The sequence below is a fragment of the Rhinolophus ferrumequinum genome, chromosome 10 (assembly GCF_004115265.2).
Source record: "Rhinolophus ferrumequinum isolate MPI-CBG mRhiFer1 chromosome 10, mRhiFer1_v1.p, whole genome shotgun sequence".
NCBI classification, from domain to species: domain Eukaryota; kingdom Metazoa; phylum Chordata; class Mammalia; order Chiroptera; family Rhinolophidae; genus Rhinolophus; species Rhinolophus ferrumequinum.
Window position 1 is genome coordinate 24,091,265 of NC_046293.1, and position 18,129 is coordinate 24,109,393.

At 53.6% G+C, this 18,129-nt stretch overlaps 2 protein-coding genes and 1 non-coding gene across 3 annotated transcripts; all 3 read left to right on the forward strand.

Moving 5' to 3' along the window:
- Positions 1-41: 41 nt before the first annotated feature.
- LOC117029556 (U7 small nuclear RNA) lies at positions 42-104 on the forward strand. Its single transcript, XR_004424288.1, has one exon. It is a non-coding gene; the product is annotated as a U7 small nuclear RNA (small nuclear RNA).
- Positions 57-1,844, forward strand: C10H12orf57 (chromosome 10 C12orf57 homolog). Its single transcript, XM_033117466.1, has 3 exons — positions 57-408; positions 697-873; positions 1,614-1,844. The coding sequence occupies exons 1-3, from the start codon at positions 357-359 to the stop codon at positions 1,763-1,765; spliced, it is 381 nt and encodes a 126-aa protein (XP_032973357.1). The 5' UTR covers positions 57-356; the 3' UTR covers positions 1,766-1,844.
- A 409-nt stretch (positions 1,845-2,253) lies between these two features.
- On the forward strand, positions 2,254-17,068 carry PTPN6 (protein tyrosine phosphatase non-receptor type 6). The gene is given in 19 exon segments (XM_033117635.1): positions 2,254-2,554; positions 7,193-7,315; positions 7,524-7,718; positions 10,389-10,447; positions 10,450-10,577; positions 10,734-10,834; positions 10,886-10,901; positions 10,933-11,046; positions 11,196-11,292; positions 11,685-11,764; positions 11,934-12,083; positions 13,161-13,292; positions 13,410-13,564; positions 15,533-15,601; positions 15,679-15,751; positions 15,753-15,854; positions 15,951-16,042; positions 16,456-16,597; positions 16,878-17,068. Coding segments are annotated over 18 exon segments (1,815 nt in total). The 5' UTR covers positions 2,254-2,540; the 3' UTR covers positions 16,571-16,597; positions 16,878-17,068.
- Positions 17,069-18,129: the final 1,061 nt, after the last annotated feature.

Below are 18,129 nucleotides of genomic sequence, written 5' to 3' on the forward strand. Positions count from 1 at the left end.
GAGTTCATGGCTATTCCATATTCTCTCCAGGTTACTTTCTGCAGTGCTTACAGCTCTTTTTGAATTTGTCTAGTAGGTCTTCCGGTATTCACCGGAAGGCCCCCCCCGTTTTACAGTCTGTTTTTTAACAATAGAGTATAGATGTTGTGCGGGTGTTTCCGTTTTTATTTAGTTGAGAGGTGTAGACTTTGAGCGTCGCATAATTCTGAGGTCTTGCAGTGCTAGGTTTAGGGCTGCGTCGAAAAGCTTCCGGTTACGGCTGTTGCCCTACCCGCCTCGGTCTAGAGCTGTTTTGCAGAGGTTCCCCCTGTTGAGTGTGTTCTTGGTTTTGCTGCACGTGCAACTTTTGTTGCCCTATGGCGTCCGCCTCGGCCCAACCTGCGGCCCTGAGCGCCGAACAAGCCAAGGGTGAGAAGCTTCCCAGTCGCTGGGTGGGCTGCCTGCTGGAGGAGGGTGTGGGCGGAAGATACGGAGCACGAGATAACGCTGGCATCGCCGCGGAACGGGGCGGGAGGCAACCATCTTTCTCTCTCTTTTAAGAGGAGTCCCCCAGAGGAAGGTATTTGGGCCGTGTTTATCGGATTACTGCGACTTCAGTCCACTAATTCCCTGCCCTCTTCTTTGCACTGGGACCGCCGGCCATGCCCTGATGCCTAACCCGGGACGTTTTCACCCTGGGTTGCATCTGCCGCACAGTCGTCCTGGCCGAGGTGATCCAGGCGTTCTCAGCTCCGGAGAACGCCGTGCGCATGGACGAGGCTCGGGACAACGCGTGCAACGACATGGGCAAGATGCTGCAGTTCGTGCTGCCCGTGGCCACGCAGATTCAGCAGGAGGTTATAAAAGCCTATGGCTTCAGCTGCGACGGGGAAGGTGGGTCGGACGAGGGTCGAGGAGAGAGGGTGCTGAATCCTTTGGGTCCCTGAGCCGTCGTCCCCCTTCTCGCCACACGGCGGCAGCCACGATCTAACAGTATTGGCACTTAGAGCCCAGGGTCTACTTTGAACTTGTGCCAGGTGAAATCCTAAGTGCATTTTGTAGTTACCATTAATTATACTATTGTTTCATTTTATGATGAGGAAATTAAGTCCCCGAGGTCACAGCACAGCTGGACCTGAACCCTGTTCTGATAACTTTTAGTGAGACGTCTGCAATGCAGGGCAGTATGCTTCTGCAGCCCCTCTAAGCTGTTTCAGCTAACCTCTGTTTGAGGGCTGGCATTTAGTTTTCTTGATGAGATCATGGTGTTCCCCAAGGGTGTTTACTGATTCAGGTCAGTTGGCCCATGGCCCTCCTGTGTCCTGGTTATGGATGTGGGATCTCATGGGTGCTCATACTTTGGGTTCCTGTGACTAAATTGCTAAAATGGTTCATCTGATAGTGAGACGCACACAGCTTTAGGATATTTCCATTTACTGCATCCCAGTTAGTTGTGCCCAGTGTAGACCAGGAAGTGGTTGATCTGAACCCCAGAGGGCAGAAGCATGTCTTGTTTTGCAGACAGCTACCTGGCCAGAAGGGGAGCAGCCAGTGATGCGCAAGCTGTCCCCTGCTGCTGTCTTGGGCACCCCAATCCCCTAGGGGTGTGGGTTGACCTCCACTCCCCCTTACAGGTGTCCTTAAGTTTGCCCGCTTGGTCAAGTCTTACGAAGCCCAGGATCCCGAGATTGCCAGCCTGTCGGGCAAGCTGAAGGCGCTGTTCCTGCCTCCCATGACACTGCCACCCCATGGGCCTGCTTCAGGTGGTAGTGTGGCCGCCTCCTGAGGGTTGGCCTCCCCGTGACAATGCCCAGGAAAGGAAGACCTTGGAGTCCCAGAGGATAATAAACATGCCTGTGATTTAGTCTCAGCGTCAGTCTTTTGTGATTCTGACAACCCCACCGCCTGACCCCAGATTCCCTCTGCCATTCCAGCTGCATATCTCCTGGTCCAGATCCTTCCTGTGATCCTGCTGGACCCAGCCCTGCTCCAAGGCAGGGTGGGAGGGTGGGCAGCACTTCAACACCCTAGGTGGGTGATCCTGCACAGATGGCACCTTTACTGAAGAGTGGGGCTTCCTGGGCTTTTCCTGAGGCCCCTGGGTGGCTGTGGACTAAGAGGCTTCCCCATTGGTTGGTGTTCACTTGGCTGGGGTTACTTCCTGGTCTTTGCCTCACCGCCCTCCTGCACCCTGCCAGCCTGAGCTCCAGGTGGAGCTCCAGGTGGAGCTTCAGGTGGCTCCTCCCTTTCAAGGGAAGGAGGCCCTGGACAGACAGGCGGGCCCTGCACTCCCTCCCAATGGAGGAGTAGGGCTGGAGAGAGAAGCAGGCTGCTGTGGGCGGTCTGAGGCCAGCCCCGCCCCACCTGTCCTTTTTCCTGGGATCGTTAATCCAGAGGCTTGTCCCTGCTGTTCCATTGACCTGGCAGGCAACACTGTGGAAAAAGTGGCTGAGTTCCGAGCATTCTTCCTCACCTGGTTTGGGCCACTGCACAGCTGTGCTTTTGGCTCAGCCCCGCCTCTTGTGGCCCTCCGCCTGTGACTCCCCCATCTCTCTGGGGAGATGCTGTCCCGTGGGTAAGTCCCCTGCTCCATCTGGGTGCTATAGTCTCTTGTTAGTTTGGGAGGGAGGGGCATGTCTCATGCTCACTCCTGACAGGTGTGTGACCATGACTGCAATCTGTCGCTGCCCCCTGCTCTGGGTTTGCTTCCTGTCCCTACCCTTAAATTTTGAGGAACTCCAGTCTCATTCATGCTCCTTGTAGGGGGCTCCCTCCTTCTCTAGCATTTTCCCTCTGACAGATGTGTATTTATTCTCACCATTGCATTTCTCCACCCTCTGTTTCTCTGGTTCTGCTGTCTGCTTAGGACCTGTCCCCCTGGGTAGCTCACATCACCTGAAACATAACGTGTCTGAAAGGCAAACCTGAGAAAGCTTGCCTTCGTGCCACTTTCTTTCAGTTCTCCTTCACTCCCCCCCACCCCGCATCATTCATACAACAGATACATGGTGAGCATCAATTATGTGCCAGGTACTTTTAAAGATGCTGGCAATACTATATTGGACAGGGAGGACATGGTCCCTGCTCTCATAGAGCATTGTTTCAGTGGGAGGTGACAGACCATACAAAGAGCCCAATAAATAGGATAATTTCAGATTCTCAGAAGTGTTAACGCAGAAAATGAAACAGCTTCATGTGCTAGCAAGTGACTAGGGGTGCCAATGGCATCACTAGCATGGAGGGCTTTCCTGAGGAGTGGACCAGTAAGCTGAGACCTGGATGGTGAAGAAGAGCCAGCCTAGTGCCCCTAGGCAGAGGCAATGGTGAGTGCAGAGGCCCTGCTGTGGGAACAACCACCGAAGGACTGTGCCTGAAGCAGGGTGTACTGGTGGAGAGGGAGAAAGGGCCAGGTAGGACTTGTTGGACTTTGGATCTTATAATAAAGACCTGCTTGGAGTGTTGGTGACTTGGTCGGTTGGTGGCCCCTCAGTCCTGCAGGTTCTTGCTTCTCATATCTTCCCTTCTTTTCCATTTGCACTGCCTCCCCAGTGCACATGTTTTCACTGTCAGCCCCACTGAAAGGGTTCTTATCCAGGGTACTTATCTTATGCTCCCTGGTCCCTTACATACTCCTGCCATGGTCGTTTTCCTACCAGGTGGTTAGCAAAGCCTCTTCTGGTGCAGAATCTTTCCTTGGTTCCTAATCCTGGACTTGTAAGATCCTCTACAACAGGTCGCAGTATCTCAAAGCAACTTTGCGGCAGCCACACTGCTCTGCTCACACCCAGCACTGCTCAAGTGGGTCCTGCTATCTCAGTGCGGCCTCGCGGAAGCACCAGCCCTCTGGCTTTCACCCTGCAGGCCACGCCAGTGCCTGCCCACTCCCCTCACTGAAGCTTGCTCCAGCAGTGTGGTTGGTGTACGGGAAGGGGCAACAAGCTCTGGCATCAGACAGCCTTGGTTTGTCCACCTTCCCAGTCACTAGCTTGTGACCTTGGGCAAGTTATTTAACTTCTCTGAGCCTTAGATTTTGTGTCTAAACTTGGGCTAATAAGATCTACTAAATAGGATTGGCATGTGGATTAAATTTGTAATGTAAAACCTGTTGGCACTAAAACCCTACTACATACCAGCTTTTTGTATCAGTATTTGGGAAACATTGTTAAGCTTATTTATCAGGTACAGATGTTGAGGCTCGGGGAAGCTCAATAACTTTCTAGAGATTATTTTGCTTGGTTTGTTCTTCTAGACTCCCTGTCTTTCTGTTGATCTCCATCTCTACCTTTATCTCCCAGCTTCCCCAGTGAATAATTTTCTCTTCTGAATTATTAGGCACTTACTTGTGCAACTCTCAGCCTCCTTGAGCCTGTTTTCCTCCCTTAAAAAAATGGAGAAAATAACTCCTACATCACAGGGATGTCTGAGGCCCAGATGGGATTGTGTGTGTGCAAATGCTTGGCAAACGCCAGAGCACTTGTGCCAAGGTAAGGGAGGTGATTCTTATTTATTTTCCTGTTAAAGGACAGCAGAGATTGTACATCTTACCTTACTGTCTGTCTGTCTTCTGGCTTGTCAACCTTCAGAGAAATTCCTGCCTCATCAATGGGTCAGGAGTTTCTGGGTAACTAGCTAGTTTCTTCCCACCAAGTGGGTTTAAGCCCTGGGAAGAGAGTGGCCTGGGGCTGTGGTGCAGTGGGTGTTCAGTGTCAAGCATTGACCTGCAACTTCATATGTGATCAGGATGGTGTGTCCATGTGGCTATTTTCACTGGACCAGGTATGTGTGTAGATGGACATGGGTGATGAGGTACATGTAATGGGACTGTGTGTGCATAGGTGGATGCACGTGTGCACGTGCATCTATATATGAGAGGCCAGGGGTTTATGTGTAAGACCAGGAGCTGGATTTCTGACCATGTATGTGCATTGAAGAACTTGTTTATTAGACACGTACTTTGTGCAAGGCACTGTGCTAAGCTTTGGACATTCAGAGGCCAGCAAGGCCAGCAGTGGACGTCCTGTGGTGAGGCCGACTCTGCAGCTGCTTTTCATGCCCCTTGAGATGGGAAGGTGTTCGTGGTCCTTCAGTGTGACTGTCCAAGACTGAAGAGGTAGTCCGTGTTAGACCACGCAATAAACAGACCAGACAAGCCCCCCGGGGTATCAGAAAGGGGGGAGAAGAAGCCCTTTTTTGGCGGGGAGAAAATTGAGGTTTGATGTTTCAAAAAATGATACAGTAGTCATCAGAGGAAAACTAGACTTTTGTTGGGCTTTAACACTTTGTTGTTTATTTTTCCTTATTTTTTTAGTGAGGTACGGTACACATAATGTACATGAATGTTAAGCATACAGCCTCATGAAACGTCGCATTCATACACACCCATGTAAACACCACCCCCATCTAGATGTAGAGCGCTCCCAGCACCTCAGCACTTTCCTAGAAATTGCCATCGCCCGGTCTGTTTCTTTCTTTCTATAAAGGTAATACAAGCCCATACTACAACTATCAAAAAGGTACAAGGGAGAAGTCAGCATCCTTCCCAGCCCTCTCCTCCAGCCACTCAGCCTCCATTCCTAGGAAAAGTCACCAATCTGACTCTTGTGGGGCTTCTTTCCTCTTGTTTTGGGTGGGCGGTGTTTGTATTTGGAATTACACACAGACAGCATTATAAGCTTTTAGTGCCCTGTTTCCCCGAAAATAAGACCTAGCCAGACAATCAGCTCTAATGTGTCTTTTGGAGCAAAAATTGATACAAGACCCGGTATTATATTATATAAGACCCGGTCTTATATTATAGTAAAATAAGACCAGGTCTTATATTAATTTTTGCTCCAAAAGACACATTAGAGCTGATTGTCCAGCTAGATCTTATTTTCAGGGAAACACGGTGTTCAGGGCCTATCAAGATCAACCAGCCCTGAGAATATGAGCCGTGGCAGGGACCCCAGCCCCCAGGAGACAGGCCCTTGGCTGGAGTCCTGAGCTCGGGCCAATTCAGACCAGACCCACTTGGCAAGAAGCTATGACTCAGGCATGGGGTGGATGGACTCAAGGGAACTGGTGACTCTGCTTACCTGCTTCCCTTCCCCCATTCTGTTCCTGGGCTCCAACTACATGGTTAGGGCAGAGTGGAGGCAAAGGCCTGGGGACAAGAAGTAGAAAAGGTACAAGTTTGACAGGGCTGCACAGGGGTCATTTTGTCCATCTGTCTGCCCCAATGGCACCTCTTCAGATACGTCTGTCAGGAAGGCGAGGGCACCCCTCCCTTTGTAAGCATCTGCAGGGCTTGGCTATTAGGGACTCTCCCCCTACCACTGCAGCCCCAATGATAGAGGAGGCTCACCCTACCCCCACACCTCTGTTTTTTGAAGCCCTGGGGCAGGCATATGGTAGCTAAAAGCACAGGCTTTAGAACCAGACCATCGGGGTTTCATTGTGGCACTGCCACTTTACTGACTGGATGACCTTGGGCAAGTTCCCTACACTCCGAGCCTCAGCTTCCTTGTCTGTAAAATAGGGATACAGTACCTGCTTCATAGGGCTATTGTGAGGAGCACATCAGATAAGGCTTGTAAAGGCTGTTATAACATAGTGCATGGCATATAGTAAGACTCCATTAAATAATAGTTGTCACCATGACTATTATTAATTATTAGCTTGCACCAGGGAAGGCTGTGTGGAAACAGCTAGTGGAAGAGGAAGAGATGGGTTCACATGTATGAAGCATGATCTTTGCCTGGATGGTGCAAGGCACACGTGTCCTTATTTGTGGAGTGCCATGCTCCTCCAAGGCCTTTGATGGCAAACATGTGGGAAGTGGGCCCGCCGTCCCCACCCCCACTGCCACCCTGCTCTGCTTCTCTTCCCTCTGCTCTAAAATGAGAAGTACAGTGAGTTCCCCCAAGGGGTTGGCCGCGCCCCTTCCTGTCCCCGCCCTGCCGGCTACCCTAGGCCAGTGGAGTGGCAGCCCCAGAACTAGGACTGCAGGGGTGGTGAGGTGGCCTGGGCACTGAGGGCTGAGTTTGAGGCTTAGCCCCAGCATTCTCTGCCTGCCTGGACTCCCCGGCACCACCACCACCTCGATCCCTGCACCCGCTTCCTCTTGGGGAGCCCCCAGGATGGTGAGGTAAGGGCCTGGGACCCATGGTAATCAGGAGGCAAGGGGCCCCGGAGCCCACGCGACCTCTCCTCACCACCCTCCTGGGCCTCCCAGGTGGTTTCACCGAGACCTCAGTGGGCTGGATGCAGAGACGCTGCTCAAGGGCCGAGGTGTCCACGGGAGTTTCCTGGCTCGGCCTAGTCGCAAGAACCAGGGCGACTTCTCCCTCTCAGTCAGGTAGGTGGCCTTCAACTGCAGGGCCAGTATTTTGGCAACTCATTCCCGGTTCCCTCATGGCAGTGCCAACCCCCAGCTCCCAGCCCCAGCGTGTCCCCTCCCCCTGTCTCTGTCCACCCTATCCATGTGTGCCCCATATTCAAGACAGCAGCCCATCCCCTACCCATCCCCACCTCTACTCCTGCACCCTGGTCTCATCACCTTGCAGGGTGGGGGATCAGGTGACCCATATTCGGATCCAGAACTCAGGGGATTTCTACGACCTGTATGGAGGGGAGAAGTTTGCGACGCTGACAGAGCTGGTGGAGTACTACACACAGCAGCAGGGTGTCCTGCAGGACCGCGATGGCACCATCATTCACCTCAAGTACCCACTTAACTGCTCTGACCCTACCAGTGAGAGGTGAGGGCCTTCACATCCACCCCTAACTGGCAGTGCCTTCCCCATCCCGGCTCCTTCTCAGGGCTCCGTGGGCCTCTCTCCTCCATGGCTGTGTCTCATGGGACTCACCTCACACCCCTTTCCATTAACGCCCGAGGAAGCAAGAGAAGGTCACCTCACCCTTCTTCAGGGTCCCTGTCAGCTGGCAACCCAGGCCCTACTGGTGACAGGCTACTCCTTGTGGCTGTGTTTCTTGGCAGGCCAGCTCTGTTGTTAGAAAGCTTTTCTTCCTCCTATGGAACCGAATCTGCCTTCCTATAACTATTCCCTCCCCCAGGACAGGTTAACCCAGTGAGAGGTGGGTGCTTAGGAGGAGCACAGGGACTAAATCTATGAGGATACTTAATGCTTTACCTCAGAACCCAGTGGGGATGGGTCTTCCCATTGGGGTTCCGTCTCTGGTGACTTCCGTCTCTCCCATCTCCATCGCCGTCTGTGGTTTGGTCTTTGTCTGCATTTCTCTTGGTCTCTGTCCTCTTTCCCTAGTCAAGCCCTGTCTTTCATGGAGACCCTTCCTGGGTTTCTCCTCTCCAAATATTCTGGGTATGGCCTGCCTTTCTGCCTTTGTCTTAAACTCCTCCTAAAGGGCATCACTGTGTGATGTGGTCACATGTGTAAGGGCCTAGTACCTGGGCACAGGATAATACTCAAGGCATTTCCCTCCCATCCTTTTAGCTCCAAAGATGTGGCCCCAGAGCTGGGCTGGCCACTCTGCAGGTGGTCTCTGTAAAGCCTGGGTGGGAAGTGGGAGCACCTGAACACTCAGCATTACAGGTGGCTAATTGTAGTAGCTACATCTCAATGACAGCTTCTATTAAGGTGAAGGGCAGCAGAAAAACTCTAGGTTTTATTTTTTTTTCTCCACACTCCTGAGGCCAAGTCAACTTGCCCTTGTCCAGTATTTGTGTATTGATTGTTGAAATGATTCTGAACTTTAACTCTCTGTCAGTTTTCAGTCTTTCTAAAATGCATGCCTCCCAACTTGCATCAATATTTTAAAGTCACTGGTTAAAACTTAGAACTAGATGAGGTGAGGTAAATGCCCCACGGTCCCACCACTGGAGACCTCTCTCCAGTCATCTTCTAGGAGTGAAGCCCCAGCATTGATGACCTTGCTCATTGTTGCCCTCCTTACTAGTTTCTCACCCTTTCCCTACTCCTCACCTGTAACACGCATGGCGGTTTTGCTCCCAGACTCTCTTGAACTCCTCATGTCCTCTCTCCCCTCTTGCCCACAGCCAGGCTCTGACCTGCGGGAGAATGGATTGCCCAGACCATAGAGAAGCAATACGTTGTAGATGGAGCTGGGAGAGGGAAGGAGGAGCTAAGCAGACCCCCTGGGGAGGAGGCTGGCCTGGGTCCATATTGCTTGGGAGAAGCAGGAGAAGGGCAGAACTGGGACTAAGGGCAGTCATTCATAGAGGATCAAGACCAGGGAAGCTGACTCTAAGAGGCCCTTTTGGTTATGCGCGTCTGGACGCCTGGGCTCACCCCTGACCTTGGGAGTGTATGTGGGAGGCTCTTTCTCCAAACCTCTGTTGTGTCCCTGCCTTGTGTGCAGCCCTCCTCCTCCACAGGAATTTGCATTTGTCCCCTCCTTGGCTAGCTCTGTGCCTGTGGTCAGCCTGACATTTGCATGGAAACTTCCTCATCCTGGGGCCTGGGGGAAGAGGGTTAGCCCCTTCCCCATTGCCTGGGGACCCTGGCCTGTCCCTGAGTGGTGGGATGGGGTGGCCCAGGGGGCTCCTGGACAGGCCAGGAGACTCTGGAGGTCTCTGAGCTACAGTCTCCTCTGGGCTGGAGTGAGATGGGGCAGACAGAGGGGCCCCCTCCCTCCTTCCCCCATCCCTGCGGTTGGAAAATGCCCCCCCTCCAGAGGTCCCTGGGCTGAGGAAACCTCACAACCTCACTTCTCACTCTCTCCCCAGAAGGAGTTTTGTGTTTTTTCCATCACGTGGTTTCCTGTGGGGCTGGGCATTGTGGGGCTACAGTTTCCTCCTGGGAAGGGGGTGTGCTTCGGGGAAAGGTCCTAGTTCTGCTTTCTACTCCTTTGAGCCCCTTTGAGCCTCTCTGAACCCCAGACTCCCCTTTAGTGACATCATCCTGGGTACCCCCAGAACCTCCTAAACCACTCTCCCCAGCAGGGTATCTTTCTTCTCCGCCTCCCTGGGGGAGTTCTCCCTGTCATGCCTCCCTGGTGACTTCCGTCTCTCCCATCTCCATCGCCGTCTGTGGTTTGGTCTTTGTCTGCATTTCTCTTGGTCTCTGTCCTCTTTCCCTAGTCAAGCCCTGTCTTTCATGGAGACCCTTCCTGGGTTTCTCCTCTCCAAATATTCTGGGTATGGCCTGCCTTTCTGCCTTTGTCTTAAACTCCCAGAAGTGGACTTGGTTAGAATTCCTGAGGCTTGCTTCTTATCAGCTAGGGCCTTAGGCCAGTGCGCAATCACCATCCTCAGTTTCCTCATCTGTAAAATGAGGATGGTACTTTGTGTTTTGTGACTAATGGACCGAAATATGGTGGTGGGTTTGGAAGCATCTAGCACAGTGCCTGGCACATTGCAAGCACTGTTTCCTTGCTCAGTGCCTGCCCCTTGGCCCAGGACTCACCTTCCCTGCTGCTTCCTTTTCTAGGTGGTACCATGGTCACATGTCTGGGGGGCAGGCGGAGACACTGCTACAGGCCAAGGGTGAGCCTGGACATTTCTTGTACGTGAGAGTCTCAGCCAGCCGGGAGATTTTGTGCTGTCGGTGCTCAGTGATCAGCCCAAGGCTGGCCCAGGCTCCCCCCTCAGAGTCACCCACATCAAGGTCATGTGTGAGGTAAGGCAGCCGGCAGTAGGGAAGGCATCCTCCTGGGGTACCCGTCTGTGCCCGCAGCGGTGGGTCTGGGGAAGGTCAGCCAGTCTTTGGTCCAAGGCTGGGGGGTCAAGGGAGGGAGACAAACTCTGCAGGGTGGCCTGACTTGGTACCCCACAGGGTGGACGTTACACGGTGGGTGGCTCGGAGACCTTTGACAGCCTCACAGACCTGGTGGAGCATTTCAAGAAGACGGGGATTGAGGAGGCCTCAGGCGCCTTGTCTACTGCGGCAGGTGAGGGGTGTGCCTTGCAGTCCCTCAAACACATGAGCCTTTGAGATCTGGAAGTTGCTGACTTTTCGCCCTCACCCACCCAAGCCATACTACGCCACGCGGGTGAATGCGGCTGACATTGAAAACCGGGTCTTGGAACTGAACAAGAAGAAGGAGTCAGAGGACACAGCCAAGGCCGGCTTCTGGGAGGAGTTTGAGGTGCGTTATGGGGACCCAGCAAGGTAACTGGCGTGGGTCCCAGGCAGACCCATTCCCTCTCTCCCAACCCCTGATACTGATCTGCCCCACATCAACGACCCCCATGGATGCCCCTCTTGCGGGTGTCCATTGTCCCTCTTGCCCCTCAGAATCTGCAGAAGCTGGAGGTGAAGAACCTGCACCAGCGGCTGGAAGGGCAGCGGCCAGAGAATAAGAGCAAGAACCGTTATAAGAACATTCTCCCATGTGAGCACCTCATCCTAGCAGCCTCCATCCCTCCCACTCCGAGGCAGCATTCATCCATCTTGGAGACTCCCCTTCCCTCAGCCAACCTCCCCCAACTCACAGTACCTCTACCCCCATCTCAGGGAGGGTCCACCTCCGTACCCACACAACAACCGCTTCTCCTCCAAAAGGCCTCTACTCCTCCCGGCAGAGCCTCCCACACCCACCCTTACCACTCTCCTTCATCTAAACCCCGGCCCAGGCTGACCCCCATCCCTGCCCGTCCACAGTGCCCTGAGAACCTCACGGCTTCTCAGACAAGAATGGCCTGTGAGCTTAGAAGGGTCTGATCCAGTGGCTGGTGAGTTCCTGCTGACCCAGGCTCTTCTCACCTCCTCTCTGCTCACTCTCAGTCGACCACAGCCGAGTGATCCTGCAGGGACGTGACAGTAACATCCCTGGGTCTGACTATATCAACGCCAACTATGTCAAGGTGGGTGTTGCCCCTGGGAATGTCCCATCTCAGGGGTATACTGGGTCCAGAGATGTGTGGGCAAAGCCAAAGCTGATCACTTGGGTGGGACGAGGCTGGTGGGGATGAAGGGCATGTCCGGGCCAAGGAACTCACAATCCTGGTGTGTGTCTTCTGTACTTCCATCCAGAACCAGCTGCTAGGCCCTGATGAGAACTCTAAGACCTATATTGCGAGCCAGGGCTGCCTGGATGCCACAGTCAATGACTTCTGGCAGATGACATGGCAGGAGAACACCCGCGTCATCGTCATGACCACCCGAGAGGTGGAGAAAGGCGGGTAGGGCTGAGCCCCACGCTGCCCCCTGGTCCCCCCACCCCCTCCCCAGTACTCATTGTCCACCATCATTAAACAAAAGAAACCTTGGACACCAGGACAGAAAGGCACGCAAACCTTGTTAGGAAACCGAGGCACAGAGACGAAATCTCGGGTACACCCTGACTCACAGATCCCTCCTTCCAACCTTGGTTCTCCTGACCACCTCCAGACCAGGTTTTAAATGGGCCTTCTGCCTTAAAATGTCCTGAAGCAAACATTCCTCCTGCCCCTCCCCCACCTGTCCCCATCCAGGCAAGAGCCTCTCTTGTCCATCCACTCTGCCTCATAAATCTCTCTGGAGTTGGCCCCTCACCCTCACCCCTGCACTGTAGTACCCTATGTACTGGAGTCAAAGTGATTCTGTCCAAAGCATGCACTGCATCACGTTACTCCCTCACTGCAAACCCTTCAATGGCTCCCAGTTGCCTTTAGGAGAAAGTCAGAGGCTAAGACTTGGTACTCCAGGTCTGGTGGCTTCTCTACAACACTCACTGCCGCCAACGGGCCAGGCCTTTCAGGTTTCTATGCCTTTGCACAAGCTCATTTTCTGCTAGGAAATGACTTCCTCTCTCTGCACTATCTCTGCCTGACAGACTCCTCATTTATGAAGACCCAGTTCAAATGCTCCCTCCTCTGTGAAGCCATCTCTGATTTCCTCCATAACCTAGAGGAAGAATTAGCCTCTCCCTCCACTGTGCTCCTGAGCAGCTCCATGTTTTTCCTGTTCACTTATCTCTCTGTGAGCTCCTAGAAACACAAGGGCGCAGATTGCATCTAGTTTGTGTTTGTAATTCCAGCCTGGTTTGCACAGCTTCGGGTACAGTGTGTGTGTCAGACAATGTGTACTGAGTGACTTGTAAGGTTAGGTGGCTGGCTGGTCAGGTCTCACCACTAGATCCTGAGACTCTGACTTGGCCAGTTCATCCAACCGATGTTGACTGGGCTAGCACCAGGGACTCAGGACATAGATCAGGGCCTACAACGGCCTGCCCAGTGCCTGCTTCTGTGGCCCATTCTCTACCTCTACCCTCCCTTTCAGAACAAATGTGTCCCATACTGGCCAGAGGTGGGCTCTCAGCGAGTGTATGGATCCTACACTGTAACCAACTGTGGGGAACACGACACAGCCGAGTACAAACTCCGCACCTTACAGGTCTCCCCGCTGGACAATGTGAGTGTCCCCACCTCTGCCCCCTCCTGGGCCCTCCTTGGACCTGTCCTCTTGTCTGGTTGTTGGGATGGGGTGATGTGTGGAGCAGCGGTCATTGACTCTATGTACTTGGCCCAGGCGAACCTGGTGCGTGAGATCTGGCACTACCAGTACCTGAGCTGGCCCGACCATGGGGTCCCCAGTGAACCTGGGGGTGTCCTCAGCTTCCTAGACCAGATCAATCAGCGACAGGAAAGTCTGCCTCATGCAGGGCCCATCATCGTGCATTGCAGGTGAGAACAGTAATCATATATAGTAGCTGGCAAGTAAATACTATTAAGTACCATGCAATTGTATGCAATTTTACATAATAACTCGTTTACTGCCCCCCCCTTCCCCCAGCCTCCTCTGGGTTTCCTGATGGCTCCAGATCCATGGGTGGAACTTAGCTTGAACCCAACCCCACTGTCTGATCCTGTGCCTGGGGTGGCTTTCTCAGAGATCTCCCCGGATGTGTCATCTTGTCCAACCCTGCCAAATACAGATGAAGAAACAGGCCCAGCCACTTACCAGGTCACACCTGGTCAGGGAGAAAGCCTGAACTGGGCTCACAATTAGCCCTAGGTCCTGTCCTGGTCACCCCTGTTTTTCTTGCACGGGCCCACTCAGCCTGTTAATTCTCAGCCCCAACACCCTCCCTGTGGGTCTGTGTGGCTCCCTGTCCCTTCTCTTTTTCCATCTGTAGCCCTGGTTGGGGGGGTGCTTCTTCATTGCTGCTCCCAGTCTCCCCTTTCTAGCCAGGGCCCCCTGGGGCCATTACCCAGTTGGCCCCAGGGTAATGTATTCAGCAGGGCACATGCGTCACTAGCTCCAGTGGAGACCCTCATGTTCATGATCAGCATACCCCATTCCTGCTAAGGCAGAGAGATGGGGAATCAGCAGGGAAGCAGCAGAGTCCTGCAGATGGGCTGACCCAGCTGGCTTGGCCTGACTGGATGAGAGGCAGTGAGTACAGTGTCCGGGACAGAGGCTACTGGTTGAAATTCTAGCTCCTCCACTCACTCGCTGGGTGACCTTGTACAAATTACTTCACTTCTCTGACCCTCAGATCCGTTAAATCAGGATCTCACAGAGCTGTTGTGAGGATTAAATGAGACCCTATCTCTGTGTCGGAATACAGTAAATCCTCAAGAAATGGGAGCTGGTAGGGAAGGGGGAAATAGAAACCTGCGGTGTGCTCTTCCCTTCCAGCTCCCTCCATGTGACCCAGGCTGTGAGGGCCTTGACTTCCTTCTTCCCACCAGCAACTGCTTTTCCTGGGGCAGGGCTGGGTGGCTTTGAATCTGGAGGAGCCCCAATATGCTGTCTGAGGGGCTGTTTTGCTTCCAGGGGCAGGCAAGCCATCGCCAGAAACGACCCTCCTGCTGCCCCCCACCCCCACCCTCTCATCCACTTCTTGAAATCCCCATGGCCTTTATTTAGACGTTAGAGGAAGGAAGTGGGTGAGGGGGGTGGTATTTTTGACAATCTGGGTTTGAAATTAGCGCGACTCAGGGGTACCAGCCTGATAGGTCCAGCGAGAGGGCGGGACAGGGTCCCTGTGGGTTCCTGAGGTTCCTGGGGTCTGTTTGCCCAAAGGTGGTGGCAGAGGGTGGGGGAAGAAGGGAGACTTCCTGCTGCATTGCTCCTCCATGTCTCCTGACCCCAGTGTCCCCTGCACCCTACTGTCTCAGGGCTGTCCTTTCCCTGCCATCGTAGTCTGAAGAAAAAGGGAAATGAAGCCCTGAAGAAAGAAGCTCCAAATATAACTTTTGACTGAATGGCGGTAGGGAAGGTCTTGCTCAGGCCAACAATGTGGGAGAGGACTGGGGAGGCTGGCAGGACAGTGGTGGCTCTGAGAGTTCTGGATCCTTTGGGGTGGGCAGCAGCCACGGGCCAGAAATGAGGAGTTGAGACAGGAAGTGGAGGAGTGTGGTGCTGAAAGAAGGAGAGCGATGGTGGTGTGTGGGAGGGCCAGTGCCATAGCGCTTGAGAGCCAGGCCCTTTCCCACAAATCCCTTGGATAACATGATGAATGCAGGTACAGAGTTGGGCAGATTTCTGCCCCTTGCCAGCCTGCTTGCCCGGTGACCTGGGCACATTTCCTCATCTCGGGGGAGCCTCAGTATCTTATGCCATGACCATGCTGAGCTGGGTGCTGTGGCCCCCCTTCCTGGAGGAGGTGTAGACTGGCCTCTGATGGCTCCCCTTTCTCTCCCCAGCGCGGGCATTGGCCGCACAGGCACCATCATTGTCATCGACATGCTCATGGAGAACATCTCAACCAAGGGGTGAGGGTTACCTGTGGGGGACATAGGAGGGATGGGTGTGAGCTGCCCCTTGGTGTCCTCCGCTGCCTGGGCCGGAGGTCCAACTGCCATCCCTGCTCAGGGCTGGACTGTGACATTGACATCCAGAAGACGATCCAGATGGTGCGCGCCACAGCGCTCGGGCATGGTGCAGACGGAGGCGCAGTACAAGTTCATCTATGTGGCCATCGCTCAGTTCATTGAAACCACCAAGAAGAAGCTGGAGGTCATGCAGGTGTGTGCTAAGCAGGGCTGCTGGGGCTATGGGAGGCAGTGGGCATCACCTGGTCCTGCTGGGTCTGCTGCCTTCCCAACATACCTCTACCCACAGTCCCACAAGGGCCAGGAGTCGGAGTACGGGAATATCACCTACCCCCCAGCCATGAAGAATGCCCATGCCCAGGCCTCCCGCACCTCCTCGAAGTGAGTGACCCCTCCCTGCCTGCCACCTCCCATCATCCACCCGTTTTTCCTTCCCAGTCCGACCCTTCCTTTCCAGAGAGGACCAGTGTTGCCTTTGGGGTGGGGGTGGGGGTGGGGGTGCTGAGTTCAAGTTCAAGCTCGGTTCTTACTATCTGTGTTCACAAGTATTTCCTGAGTTTGCTCTGTGTGGGGCCTGTGCTAGGAACTGGTAGTAGACTGACGTATGAGATGGAGCCTCTGCTCCCAAGGAGTTTCTGGTCTAGTGTAAGGACAGTGACCAGGTCTCCTTGCTTTGCTGGCCTCAGTTTGCTCACCTGTGATGTGGAGTGGCGCAGAAGGGGCTGCTGGTTAACTCTGCACTGTCTCCTGGCCTGTGCCAACTGCCCACACATGCCTCCCCCCCCACCCCACAGACACAAGGAGGACGTGTATGAGAACCTGCAGAGTAAGAACAGGAGGGAGGAGAAGGTGAAGAAGCAGCGATCAGCGGACAAGGACAAGAGCAAGGGCTCCCTCAAAAGGAAGTGAGCTGGGCACCGTCTTCAGGTGGCCATGGTACGGCCCCTCTGCTCAGGGCTCTTCCCTGCCCTGTCCCTACTGTCCCCTGTCCCCTCTGCTCAGGGCTCTTCCCTGCCCTGTCCCTACTGTCCCCTGTCCCCTCTGCTCAGGGCTCTTCCCTGCCCTGTCCCCAGGACCCCCTGGCTCCAGTGCTTCCCCTGATGGATGGGTGGCTGCAGCCTCACCCTGCCCTTCCCAGCTGCCCCAGACTTGCTCTCATCCTGCACGCCTCAGGTTCCAGCCAACCCCTTATTCCCTTACTCCCTTCTCTCTGCAGCCTCAGCACTGATCCCTGTAGAGGTCTCCAGTGAATGCCAACAGCCTGAACCTAGGAAGCTGCCCGCCCAACTCTATTGTAATTTAAATGGTGTGTCCCCACCTCCCTCACCCTACTGTATATAGCCCAGCAAGACTCCAGAGGAGCCAGACCCTTCTATTCTTGTAAATAAAGCCCCTAGGATCACTGTGTGTGTGGGTCTCTAACTCTGTGTGGCCCGGAGGGTGGGGCCGAAGGAGATGGAGGGGGGAGGTGGGCAGGGAGTTTTATGTGGGGGCACACGAAAGCTCTGTCTTCATAGTCAGACAGACTGGTTCTGGGCTCTGCTTAACACGCTAGGTCTGAGATCGTGGGCCAGGTTCCTTGTCTCTTTCCTTTAAAGTGGAGGATCATCCTAACAGGGTGGTTGTGAAGATCATTGAGATAAGGGATGATGATCTCAAGGGCAACAATAATTCATTACATGCCTGCCATGTGTCAGGCACTGTTTAAGTGACTACACCTTTTCATTCAATCTGGGTGCCTGTATCATTCCCATTTTACAGTAGGGGAAACTGAGACACAGATAGATTGAATAATTTGCTAAAGGTCACAGGACTATTGAACAGTGAAGCTAAGATTTTAACTCAGGCCCCAGAACCCTCATGCCTGGAAATGCAGCTGGGGTCACCTGAGGGGGACAGAACCACACATTGGTGGTGCTGACTTCTAAGTCTAAGAGCTAAGAAGATGTATAAAAGACCTCCCAGGCGTTCCCTCCCCTCTCTGGGCTCCCGCTGCTCACAGGAGCATCCCGCTCCGCCCTTTGCTGAAGCCGTTTCTGCCCTTATGTTTCTGGTCAATTTTATGTTTGTCCCCCCCTTACCTGTGTCCAGAGTGGATGATCAGGGATTCTTTCTTCGTGTTAAGGCTTTATCTTAACTCCTGGGGAGTTAAGCCGATGAGAGTCCTACTGGGGACGGACTGGCTCCCCACTGCTGGGCAGGCTAAGAACACACTCATATTGCAACATTGACTTCAGTCATTCATTCAGCATATACTTTCTATAGTGAGTGTCCATTGTATCACAGGCACAGGAGTTGTGCTGGGGGCACGATGGTGAACAAGACAGTTCCTGTCCTTGTGGAACTTAGGAGTAGTAGGGGGCGACAGACGCAGAAGAAAGAAAGAAGACAGGAGAGAAGAAGAAGACAGAAGACAGAAAAAACAGTCCACAAGCATAAAATAAGTACAAACAGGTATTAAGAAGGAT

Excerpts from the sequence above, each read along its gene's own strand:
- C10H12orf57 (XM_033117466.1), top strand. The coding sequence starts at position 357 with ATGGCGTCCGCCTCGGCCCAACCTGCGGCCCTGAGCGCCGAACAAGCC. Across the intron at positions 409-696 it reads GAGCGCCGAACAAGCCAAGG|TCGTCCTGGCCGAGGTGATC; the intron begins GTGAGAAGCTTC and ends TCTGCCGCACAG. Across the intron at positions 874-1,613 it reads CTTCAGCTGCGACGGGGAAG|GTGTCCTTAAGTTTGCCCGC; the intron begins GTGGGTCGGACG and ends TCCCCCTTACAG.